At 35.1% G+C, this 12,929-nt stretch overlaps 1 protein-coding gene across 5 annotated transcripts; it reads right to left on the bottom strand.

Moving 5' to 3' along the window:
• Positions 1–96: 96 nt before the first annotated feature.
• Positions 97–12,610, bottom strand: LOC130665816 (uncharacterized). 5 transcript variants are annotated; one of them, XM_057466416.1, is made up of 13 exons: positions 12,454–12,609; positions 11,864–12,057; positions 8,462–8,688; positions 8,271–8,367; positions 7,097–7,317; positions 6,889–7,005; positions 6,498–6,761; positions 6,031–6,410; positions 4,696–4,917; positions 4,097–4,324; positions 3,745–3,798; positions 1,781–2,701; positions 97–1,370 (listed from the first exon to the last, which is right to left on the bottom strand). In XM_057466416.1, exons 3-13 carry the CDS (start codon positions 8,537–8,539, stop codon positions 1,310–1,312), a joined length of 2,643 nt encoding a protein of 880 aa, XP_057322399.1. In that variant the 5' UTR covers positions 8,540–8,688; positions 11,864–12,057; positions 12,454–12,609; the 3' UTR covers positions 97–1,309. The 5 variants fall into 5 exon arrangements, with proteins under 5 accessions (XP_057322399.1, XP_057322401.1, XP_057322404.1 ...); XM_057466418.1 differs by having other exon boundaries at positions 11,864–11,990; XM_057466421.1 differs by having other exon boundaries at positions 7,097–7,203; positions 7,267–7,317; positions 11,864–12,599.
• Between the last annotated feature and the right edge of the window lie 319 nt (positions 12,611–12,929).

Genomic DNA, 12,929 nt, shown 5'->3' with positions numbered 1-12,929 from the left:
GAAACTATCACAAAGGCTTTTGTTAAAAACGCGCTATAGTTAAATCGTTGGTGATTATAAATTAAGCCGATATTGATTCTAAAATTTAACTCCGTCATTTTTATCCTGAACTGTGTCTCACTTGTGAAATTAATTGGGGGTGCGATTTAAGGGGGAGGTCAAAGGGCTCATATCAACAATCCCCTTCAAAGCGCATCCAATCAATAATCCTTTGATTAATCAATTAACCTTCAAACGTTTTGGTTAATTAAATCACTAAGAGCTAGAGCAAGAGCAAGACTAACAGCAATAGTAATACAATAATGGCATTTGCTTTTTCAAATGCGTCACCCTTAGTACGATAATCTACTTTACACAAACTAATTTATATCTCAAACAATTTCCTAGACAATTTACAACTAATGCACAACAATCTACTGACAAATAAGATGCAACCTCAATATATTGATATTAGCCGCCATTTTATTTGCGGTAACATTCATAAATTTATGTATATTGATACAAGTATGTATAGTATATCTAATATATGATAATATATGTAAGTATCTTTCGAAAAATTTTAAATATCATTGTGGTTATTTAAAAGTAGGCCGAGTTTCCAGTACCTTCGTTCATAAAATACTTTTATTTATAAATTAAATTAAATAAAATTCTTTGGCGGACCAACATTACGGTAAAATTACGGTACTAGAGCTATATACCGTAACCGACCGTAATTCTACTGTAGCATGACTGTACGAATACAGTAAATTTGCGGTAGAACTACGATAAAAAGACGCCATAGCAGACCCAAATTACGATATTTTGCGATAAAATCCGGTAATTTACTGTAATTCAGATCTGCAAAGGCGGTAAATATTTGTGCGATCATCAATAGCCGTAAGTTCCAGTAAAAAATACCGTAAGTTTACGGTAAGTCTACTTTTAAATTCGGTAAGAATATTAATTACCCTTGAATTTTCGGAATTTACGGCCTAACAAAATGTTTACGGCTGCTTTATCATAAGCGATCAAAGCTTTACCTGCTTTTTTACGGTAAATTTACCGTAATTTTCCAGAAGATCTACCGTAAATTGTAGTAGACCTACTGTACTATTAGATCCGCCAGAGATAATTTTAATTAATGGTTATAAATAATAATAATAGTAATAATGATAATAATATCGAACCTAGAATTAAGACACTTGAGATCAGCCGCGTGATGGCGGTTCCATCGAGATTAAACGTGTAATCCATGTGCGATTAGCGTGTAAAACAGTTTAGGTGGTTAGTGCATTAATTAACTCTCTCGTAAGTTGGTTTATGGGGTTTACAAGTAACCTAAGGTCGCGTAGGTCTTTACATATGGCGTATCCACTTTACAATTTTCTCTGGAACCAAATAAAAAAATTACCAGTTATCATTTAATTATTCATTTTAAAATAATGAAGACTAGGGTGGCCCTTATTGAGGTCATTTTTTAAATTTAACGGATGAATAAAAATATAAGTCCTACTTTTGTAGAAAATAATATTCTTTATAAAAAAGTTATTTGTGTTCCGTCAGCAAAATTGACGGCAGCAAAGTTACAGAAGTTTAAAGTTTTAAAAAAAATTGAAGTTGACGGATGAGATATTTCCGTACAAAATAAAGTTTTTCTCGGTCTCAAAGTTCTGTTAATTTTTCAGACATAATAGACAGGAGTTTTTTTATAGAAAAGTAGTTTTTTAAATTGAAAAATAAAGAAATTAGTTCAATAATTGCCACCCTTGTGAATATGGACAATAAATAATGAACTTACTCATCTTCCCAAGGACAAACTTCATTAACATTATTGTCTTGCTTTTCCTTTGGAGCACTAGCGGCAGACTGTGACTGCGAGGGTGGTTGGGACTGTGACTGTGACTGCTGATTGTCCTCAGGAACCCACACAGGAACAACCTGAGCTTCTTCAACAACATCAGCGGCATCTGAACAAATAGAACTGGGTTCTGTCGCAGTATTATCTTGTCTGAGAGTCGACACATCAGCAGTGCTGTCATCGGGAACTGATTCGAGGTCAATACTCTGCTCCGAATCGACCGAGTCTCCAGTTAGTTCACCAACAATCGCGCTGATGCTTATCAGCGGCGCCATTGCAACAGGCGGCTTGGTCGAGTCTTTAGGACTTTTGACATCCGAGTCGTTTTTAGTTTCAACTTCTTCGGGTACAGTTTTGACGTCAAGCTGCTGATGGGAGTGATGGTGGTAATGGTGATGGTGGTGCTGGTAGTGGGGCAAATCAAATGACTGCTGGGGTGTCGTGAAGTTTACCGCAGCTCTGCTGGTGTCGGCGAGCTTCACTTTTGTGGTGACACTAGAGACTGAGTAGTTCCGCGTAATACTTGGAGTCGTTATGCTGATCGAGTGCTGAAGGCCGCAGGTTTTTCTCAGCCGATCAGAAGCTTCCGCGATCGCCAGACTGACGTCCGACGAGGAGCTGCAGGAGTCTAGTTGGGATGAATTTTTCCTAGACGTTCTCGAAGAAGTTTCTATCGGCAAGGGAATTCCACTGGTGCTGACGCCGCTGACACTCGGACACGGCCACCCGGTGCTTTCGTCAGTTGAGCCTGATGACGTTCCCGCAGCGACGTCGGACTCGACATTCGGCCCTGGCGCCGCGTCCCACGGACATACGTCGTCCATATGGCGAACTGCAGGTCCCTCCGCTCCACCAGCATCCCTGACAACAAGAACTTTATTATATGATTTAGTTTTTAACCGGTAATTTTATTATTTACACTCCACTCTCATGCATTCACTTTTGTTTTGTATTTTTTTTATAGTTTTGTTACATCGAGGGGTCATTAATTACTTTTCAAATAAATTTATTAATTAATTAGAGGTAGTAGTGATAGTTTATATTTTTTGGAAAGAAGTCAGAGTATACAAGTCAACTTGTTCGTTTTTTTGGTTTTTCATACAGAGGTTTGTGATCGGGTTACAATTAAATATAAATGTAATTACACAGTAATTTTAATTCCTAATTATTTCCTACATTTATTTTAAATATTCCCATTAGACTGGCCAACAAAAATTTAATTTATCCCCTCAATTTACTCTGGTATTCATCGAAACAAATAATCCCACACTTGACCTCAAAATGGCGGCATAATTCAAAATGTCGGCTCTAAAGCGGCAGCGCCCTCTGTCAATTTCCGAACGAACAGAAAATTATCACGAGGTTTAGTTTCGAAGAAATTTTTAAATGGGAATATTAAAAATGAATTTGAATTTAATTACAAATCAACTGCATAATTACTTGGTAACAATAGTAATAAAAAAGCGATATAAAGTGACGCGATAAAATAAAGAGATAAATTGACGAGCCGAGTAGTATTTAAAAGTAATAACCAATTACAATTACGTTTATTGAATAGCGGGAGAAGGAATGTGTAGGAAAATATATACATATACATATATATATTTATAGAGTTGTCTCAGCTAGTCAATTACAGAGTAGTAGAGTAGAGATGATGCAGATTTAAAATTTAGCAACAGCAAAAATAAAGTACACAAGCATACACAGTCTCCAGAGAAGTTGCAATATCGATTATCCAGATTTTAAATAATTGATGCAAGTTATTATTATTATTTTAAGTACGATAATAATAATAAATAAGAATAAGTAATAATAATAATAATAACGACAATAATGATAATAATAATAATAATATAGACGTCAATGGATAAAAATCACGTGAAGCATGAGGGTTGTCGACTTACTGAACGCAATGTGGACTAGCCCTGGCAGGGGATACGATACCAGCGAGATCTCCCCTGAAAATACCAATTGTTCAGCAGGCTCGGAAATTTATTTTTAATTAATTTAGTCAAACTTCCAATTAATAATAAATGGATAAATAAAAATAAGATAAAAACCAACCAGCCGCAGCGTGTGATAAAATATTTAAAATGAAAAACTGTTAAAAATATAAAATTTATCGACTTTTCAGCTGGTCTGGGCCTCGGAATGACAAAGCGGTGCATTATTAATGACTGTGTGTGTTGTGAATGTCAAGTGGATTGACGTTGTCACACATTTCCGTAAAAGCTGATAGGATTATTTTAGCTGTACCTGTAAGGTATGTCAGTGAGATTCGATTGACTGTGGGAGTGAGGAACCCTGGGGGCAGCGGTGACATCCCGGACACCGCAAACTGCAAGCTCGTGAGCTGATCCCGAGAGACTGCGATCGCTCCCTCGTCTTCTGCCGCCGCTTACGCTGCTCATGTTCCCCTGCAGCGCACCCCCTGATGATGATGTTGCGGTTTTCTTCTTCGCTTGCCCGCCGAACCCAAAGAACCTAAGGCAGTTTTTTATTTTTACTTTAAATATCGCAAGTGCTCGGTTACATTTTTTTATTTTTTACATCGAGTTGCTCCAGATTTTTATTTTTAGAACGAAGGAAAAATTTTACCCGTACGAATGTACGGATTGTTGACATCCTGGGATTTAATCAACGGATTTTAATAATTCTCAGGACAATTAAAATTTTATAAAGATTTTAATGGGTCAATTTATTTTAGAATCAATTCCACAAGTAGTTTTTTAATTATTTTGCTAATTACGGAACTGATTTATTTTAAAAATAAATTTAGAGCCTGAGCTTGAGCGGGAAATTAAAGAGTTACAAGATAATTAAATTTAAAAGCTGTAATTAATAATAAAACTCACCGTTTTTTTTGCAATGGCTGTATACCAGCTGCCAAAAGATTACGGTAGTGATCCGAGCGTATAAATCGGGGATAACAATCCTTTTTAAGCAGCAAAGTATATACATGTTCAGCAGCTGCGTCAAATGTAAATCTACTGGGATTTTTCATTTCCTGGTGAACTCGATCCATTGTTTTACCATCGATATTTATTTCACACGGCGCTCCGGGCGCTAAAAACTCTCTGCAATTATAAACAATGGCCCCTTTCTATTAATCATTAATTATTATTTAATAATTGTGGGTTTTTATTTAAACCTCAGGACAATTGAATTTTTTTAAGGCCAACCGCAAACTTTGTTCGCTTTTTTATTTAAAAATATAAATAAAACCCGGAGCAATTTGTCTCTGTACTCGCGCTTGGATTATTTGTTCTAATAATCTTTTAAAAAATTTATTATTTTCAAGCGCAGTGTAAAAGTTTAAGCGTAAAATGAAATATAAAGTTTGAATTAAATAATTTTAAAGTCGAATCAAGTTACGAGTTTTGTAAATCAATATTATACCAGTGGAGTCTGGCTCTCGTATCTTTAAACGATAATTTAAAGTTTAATGTAAAGATTCATTTATTTTCTAGTGTACTTAATACTTATCATCTTCAAAGCTTTCATAAGAAAAACTTTTTCGAAAAAAAGTCTAAATCAAACCCAAGTAGACTTCGAGTAGTTTTTTATATTTAAGGTGCGATATTTTATTTTTAATTTATTGGTACTTCCGGTAGACTTTTCATCGAATTTAAAATAACTGGAGAGTTCCGGTCTGGATAAAATTTTTTAAATTTACAAGACATTTTATTTATCGCCCGCCATTTTGTTTGGAATCAATAAGATCAAGTTGCTTCTGCTGATATTTAAAACAAAGTAATGAGAAATTATCTTGAGGATTTCGGAGAAAAGTGAAACTTGAGCGGAAACATTTACTGGAAGTGTTCAAAGTTTATCTGACCCGCTGGAATAACTTTCCGTGAACTATAAACCGTCAAAATATTCATGGAATTTCTCATCAACCATCCACTCGACTAAAATTTCATACTAATAATTATTATTATTTATTCCCGCGGGAAAACAAAATTATTTCTTAGAAATTCCGGCATTTTACTGACCCGCCATTTTGTTGTGCCGAGTTCCCAACTAATAAACTTTGAATATCTCTTACACTTTTATTTTCCATTAAAAAAAAAGGGCAATTACTTAAAGAAAAGTGAAAAAAATATTTGGACCATCTCCAACATCAACTGGTGGAATTAATTGAGGCTAAAAAATAAAAATCATATTTTCCGCGTCCTCAAAAGCGTTACCTAAAAATATCAGTAACTTTCTCGGGAATTTGTGCCTGGAAACAATGCCTGAGGTCCTTGACAGCCAACCAGAACCTGATGTTCTCGTGGCTGTACTCCTTGCGCAGGTAATTAGTGAACTCCTGGAGACCCGTGGGGTCGGACATGATCTCCTCCAGCGAAATGGACCATCTCTTAACCCGTTTTTCCGTGGGGACCTCGACGATCGGGCTGTTTATCTGCCAGAAGGTCTGGTCGTCGCTGATCCAGGGGTTTGACGGCAGCGGCTGCACAATCATCGGGTCATAGTCCATATAAGTTTCAAAGTAGTTCTTTATATTTTCAATCGCCGCGGATACTTTTATTCTAGTGCGTGTCAGACTGTTTCTCAGTAACTCGACCTGAAAAAACAAAACAATTGGGCATTTAAACTCTTGCTCAATAAGGGAACCAATAAAATTTAAATATAAATATAAATATGAAATAACCTCGCGCTGTATGTCTGTAAGTGTTCGCTTTCGCACAGTTGGTCTCGTGCCAGGTCGTGCTCTCGTCGGAACCGGTGGCACTTCCAGACTGCTCATGTATCCTGGCGGTGGTCTGTAAACTCTCCAGAATGCACGCTCTTGCGAGTCACTAACAATCTTATCTCCTTTCTTACGTTCTTTAAATAAACGCACTTGTTCTTCAGCTTGCATTTGAATTATCTCCCACTTGTTTGCCAAGTTTTTTCTCAAGCTAGTCAGTGCTTCCTGCAATTCACATTAACATCAACATCACCATCACCATCAACAGAATACACATTCCTACAATTCCTACTTTACTATCTCGCAGTGCGAATATTAATTAAGAGAAGTTAAAACAAATAGCGCTACTTACAATCTCATAATCCTCGAGCGCATGACGCTGCTTGTTTCTCAGTGTACGTTTAGCTAAATAAATAGCATACTCGACATTGTCGGGTGTCCTGTGCTGCCATGGCCAGTAGTATGGCACCTAGATTACCATATTAAATTAAATTAAGTTACTCGTGTATACACTAAATTTTTATCGCAGATGTGGGTTAGAATGTTTGTTTTTTATTTACCTGGAACCTGTAGAGAGAACTGTCGTCTTTGACAGTAAGAGTCTTTGAGTCGTTTACCGGAAAGAAGTAGCCGTACTGGCAGATTTGATTCGCCAGATGAACCGCCTCTGCAATATAACACGTACTTTGTACATTGTAATAATAATAATAAATTTTACAGTTATTTTTACCTGTTTCTTCGATGCTAAGACGTTCCATCAACCACTCTATAAGGTCGTAGCCTGAAAAGAAAAAGGTCGAGTTTAGTTTATAGATACAGGAAGTTGAAGGGGAATAAAAACTCCACAGGAAGATCTTCCTAATATATTTTACGACGGAAAATAAATATATCAGATCAGCTTTTGTATGAATAAGATTCATTTTCGGCAATATTTCTTTGGTTTTTTCTGCTCAGCTATTTTTCAAGTGAAATTTTTTTAACAGCGGGTAAATTTTAAATTTTTTACAAACTATTTTCCTAAAATTTTGTAACAAACTCATGTTTTAAATTCAAAAGTAAAAAGAAAATTTTAAAATTTATTTTAACCGCGAAATTTGAAATTTAAAAAAATTATCTGGAGTTAAAAATATTTTCATTATTTAAAATGAATATTTACACTGTAAAAAATCACCGGGGTAAGTTCAAACGGTGTAGGTGTTAAAATTATCGGTGTTAAATTTACCCCCGAATGCGGTGTGAAAATAACGCCGCCGCCGGTGTAGATATTCTGTACCGGTGTTAAAAAAAATTGCCCGGTGTTAAAATAACGCCGTCACTGGTGTAAATATTCTAGACCGGTGTTAAAATATTTCACTTTGTGAATATTTTTACTTACTCGATCATTATACTTGTTTATAAACGATATTTTTTATTAATTTTCATAAATACTGACATTTTTTGTGTTTTATGATCTTTAAAGTTAATACTCCAAGCGGGCGCAATTTACCCCGCTTTTACACTGGTTTCACTTCGCTTTTACACCGATATTTTTAACACCGGTGCATTACTCCTCCTACACCGGTGTAATTTCATTTTTACACCAGCGGAGTTAAAACGAGTCCATTTTTAACACCGCTCTTTTTACAGTGTATTGATAAAATTTTAAATCTTGTGATAGAAAATTATTTTAAATAATAAAAGCGTAGAGAAAGTAACAAAAAAAAATTTTTTAATTCATTGTCTAGAGTAATTTACCCATAAACGCCGAGGGAATTGATGTGAGGAATTGTTTTTGGCTGCCCACGGGAACACCGTTCTCCGCGTCTTGCATTTTCCGCACCAGCTCCTCCATCTAAATAACAACAGCGTCATCATCATTATCATAATAATAATAATCACCGGCATTGTTTCAAAAAAATAAAACAAAAAAAGATTTCCCATAATACCTTATCAAAGGAACAAGGTCTATGAACTCGTGGCACCTTGTCCTTGCGTTGGTGTTGGTGAGTAGTGTGAGCCTCCATCGCGTACGAGGTGGCCCTCTTCGGCGCTTGCACGAGTGGTGGCGGTTGCGATGGCGGAGGGGGCTGGGGAGCTGGGCCGGAGACGGGTCTACCCGAACTCCATGGGGCTCTGGCCCCATCCCATCACTCCAGTCACCCCCGCACGCCCACTAGAACACAAAAGGAAAATAAAATAAAATAAACAACAAGTTATTGATCCAATAAATAATAAATCTCAATAAAATAATTCATCATCGTCATCATCATCATCATCGCTATCACATTTGTCATAAACTCATCACCCAGTCCTACTAAAAAATTAAAACCTAATAACCCGGAAGTAAAAAACAAGAGAAACAAATAAAACACTCAGCTCTGTGGCAGATAATTGAATAAGGGGTGCCGGGATTGGTTCTTGTGTTTTAGGGGAAGAAATGATTACTCAAGTGAATAGAGACAGGGAAAAGTAAAACGAAAGAGTAAAGACACCGGAGCAAAGGCTGGAGAAGGGAAAGGGGTGAGAATAAGAACAAAACCAAGAGTTTGAGGAAATAAAAGGTGACGTATAATAGAAGGAAAATAATCAATCCTAGAGTTAAATTCCGATCCAATAGGAGGAGTTACGCCGGAACAAAGATATATCCGTCCCAAGTCCTTTTATTTCGCTCAAGTAATGACAGCGATGATAGCACGGATCCAAGTAAAACTAAAGTAATTAAGCCAGCCATCGGTGCAGCGAAAAATTACCATCACTGGCGCCCGGTTACCTGCGTTAATATCCCCGGACAAAATATCCCCGACAAAATATTCCCCGACATAATATCCCCGCGACAAAATATCTCCATTCAAAATATGTCAGGATAAAATATCTTCATGACAAATTATATGTAGACAAAATATCCACGAATATTTACGTTGACTCCAAAATTTTTAATAAAAGCAATTTAAAATAATAAGAAAGAAATAAGTATAAAACATTAAAGATTATATTGAACTTCTTTATTAACATTAATAATAATAATTGAATCAAAATACAAAAAAACGTAAACTTATTGATTAATTTACTTACTGTAAGTAATATAATCTATTATCAACTATTAGTAATTACCAACTATTTAAGGTCACTTTTCATCAATATTTTTAGTCAAATTTAATATTAATCATAAATATCTGAATGCATCCGTTTGCAATAAAATTGTGCCCTTTTTTCAGAGGTTTTGGGTGTGTGTAATCACAAAAATATATGAACACACATACGTCTAACAGTATGTGTCCTTTTTTCAGGCATTTTGTGAGTGTGTAAATACAAAAATATCTGAACGGATCCACTTGCAATAAAATTGTGCCCTTTTTTCACAAATTTCTTTATTGATTATTCAACGATAGGGATATTTTGTCAACACATATTTTGTCATGAAGATATTTTATCCTGATATATTTTGTCTGGAGATATTTTGTCGCGGGGATATTATGTCGGGGGGTATTTTGTCGTGGATATTTTGTCGGGGATATTTTGTCCGGGGATATTAACGCGTGTCACCCTGGCGCCCTGAGTACTATCAGAGTACGGTCTCGCAAATTCACAGACCAGTATGTGGGCTATCTACGCCAAGGAATTAATTATTTAATCGAGAATTAAAGCCCCGTGTAATAATACCGCCAGGGTACATCGATATTATTTATACACGTGCATAGTGAGTACATAGCTGAGGAGTACCGAGCTCTAGACAGCACTGCAGGGACTGGGACTGGGATATAAACTATCTAGCCTACGCTAGATTGCCTTATAATTCCAAATGTACTTACGTTATTACAAGAGTATATTGTTACGATTAAATCGAGGATTTAAGTTTCATTAATAATTGATGGGATGCATTATCGAGTAGTCAGGTGTAGCATTCAACTAGAGCATTCTATAATGTCAAGACAGGGCACACTTGCTATTCCTGAAACTATTACTACTATTACTATTGCTATTGCTAATGCTGGTTATTCTCGAGACCTCAATTATTCGAAAGTATTATTCATTATACTGATTTGACTCCATTTCCGCGAGGGCTTTTAAAAAAACTATTAACGCCGGTATTGATTATCGATTACTGATAATTTGCTATTTTATAAATTTTAAAACTTTTCATTTAATTATTTAACCGATTAAAACTTTTTGCGAATTTAATTTAATAAATAAATAGAGCTGCTTTATTCAGTGAATTTTAAATAAATTAAAAATATATGTATATATAACTTGTCAATTACATATCAGGAAATAAAGTTTTTGTTTCATATATTTTTATGGTTAAATATTTAAACTCCAGTTTTACGAACTACAAACGATATATTTTTAGCATTAAATATAAATGTCTATACATATATATATTGATTTGAATAATAAGTAAAAATAAGGAAACTTTTAAAAAGTTTGATTTTCTAAAATTACGCTATTGATTAAACTGTTTTGTAATTAAAATAATTAAAAAACTGATAGGGATAGAAACAAAAGTTTGTGGTATAAAATAAAAATATATAGGAGTATAAATAAAATAAATAAAATAAAAGTAAAAGCGGGTAAGGAGGTACCAAAAGCACGAAAATCAGTAGCAAGGTCTAGATTATCATCAAGTTTAAAAGCGAAACGTGACGTGAGCAACTACTCGGAGGGTTTGTTCGTGTGGTGTAAAAGTGTACAGTAGCCCTTGAGATATTGTAACGTGCTCGGAGATAACACGTCTTTTTTTCCAGCTCTAGACAATGACAACACCAGCAATGATACTTGGCTACGAGTTTTGAGACTCTAACGAGCTCTTATTTAGTCCGGGTCCTTGCTCCAGCCTCCGAGGAATAGAACCAGAAAAAATTATTTTTAAATAGAGATTTGTTTAACTTTTGGCAACAGCATCAGCAACAGCAATAGAAATATAAATGAAAATGAATATCAGGAACGGTGTCAGCACTATCGCAGACCATATGATCGTTTAATAATTTTGTGCTCCGAAAAAAACCCAAAACGCCCGGGGCAATTTGTCTTTCTGGGTTTTATGAAACTCAAGTTAAACTAAAAAACTTGTACTTCTTTTATGATCTATTCATATTCATAAATCGTTTTATGTTTAGTTGACACGCACTCGATTCTCATGATGACTTCCCGTGGAACAAAGGAACACACGGGACGGGAAATAAATGAAACAAAGACAAGTAGACCTACAAAAACACGGAAGCGAGATACAAAACCCATTAAAATTATTTACTTATTTATTTTTAACTTTTATTTTATTTAAATGACATTCATTCATTTTAAATTACCCGCCACATTTGTAATAAACTATTAAGTATAAATAAATAACTTACTCGACGATTCAAAACAGCGGAGCTTCATTAACGCACGAGGATGTCAATCAGGTCATTGAGTCCCGAGGCTAATTTATTTTCGTCAATTATACGCTCGTCAATAATTACAATTATGTATAAAAATTACCTATAATTATTACACATAATTATTTTACATCCAGCTCAGGTAATTTTTTTTTCTTTACTTTAATTCACTAAAAAAAAACATTTTGAATTTTAAATTAGAGTGAAAACAAATTAATAAACCACCACACCCTTAAACTCCAAAAAATGTTTTAAAAAAATAAAATGAGCAACAACAAGTGACGCCAGTGGTTAAAATAAAAATTTAATAAAAAAAATTCACGGTCTATTTCAGATCACTCATTTTTAAAATCACTTAATTTTCAGCATCACTTGTAATTTAACGCAAGGCATCTTGTGACAATGCACTCATACAATTCATCATCATTATTATTATCATTATCATTTATTATTATTACTGTTATTGGTTATTTATTTATTTATTTATTAGTATTATTGGTAGTGATATTGTTATCTGTTAGTAGTGCCAGTGATAATTTTAGGCTGAGTAAAATAAAAAAACTCACATTTAATTTATCTCAGTAAAATAGTGACGCGTTTTATTCAGTACATAATATTTAGTGATAACGTAACGGCCGTCGAGGAGGACGTCGATCAACAACGAAAAACGGGGTACTGTCGTGTCGGAATAACATGTACGTGATAGTTCGTGTCTGTTCGTGTGTATTCGGTTTTATACTACGATGAAAACCGAGTGGTTCCGAGCGGAGAGAGATTAACTTACAGCAAAAGGGTCTCGGTGTTGTCTCTTGCTCTTACTCTGATTCCGAATTCTCCGAGCCCCAGCTGTACAAATACACGCTCAGGCGCACGAGCTGTCGAGTCGAATACACCAACTTATTGATCAGCGATCAGTACATATATCTACATGTATATCTGATTAGCCGCGCCTATTTACTATTCCCTATATTGCTATTTCAATCATTTAAATCCCGCGTTTCAAATTTCCCGCGCTGTCAAAATTTTTTTCAAATTCAAATTC

Source organism: Microplitis mediator, chromosome 3 (assembly GCF_029852145.1).
Source record: "Microplitis mediator isolate UGA2020A chromosome 3, iyMicMedi2.1, whole genome shotgun sequence".
In the NCBI taxonomy this organism is placed as follows: Eukaryota; Metazoa; Arthropoda; class Insecta; order Hymenoptera; family Braconidae; genus Microplitis; species Microplitis mediator.
This window is presented reverse-complemented; position numbering and strand designations above follow the sequence as displayed.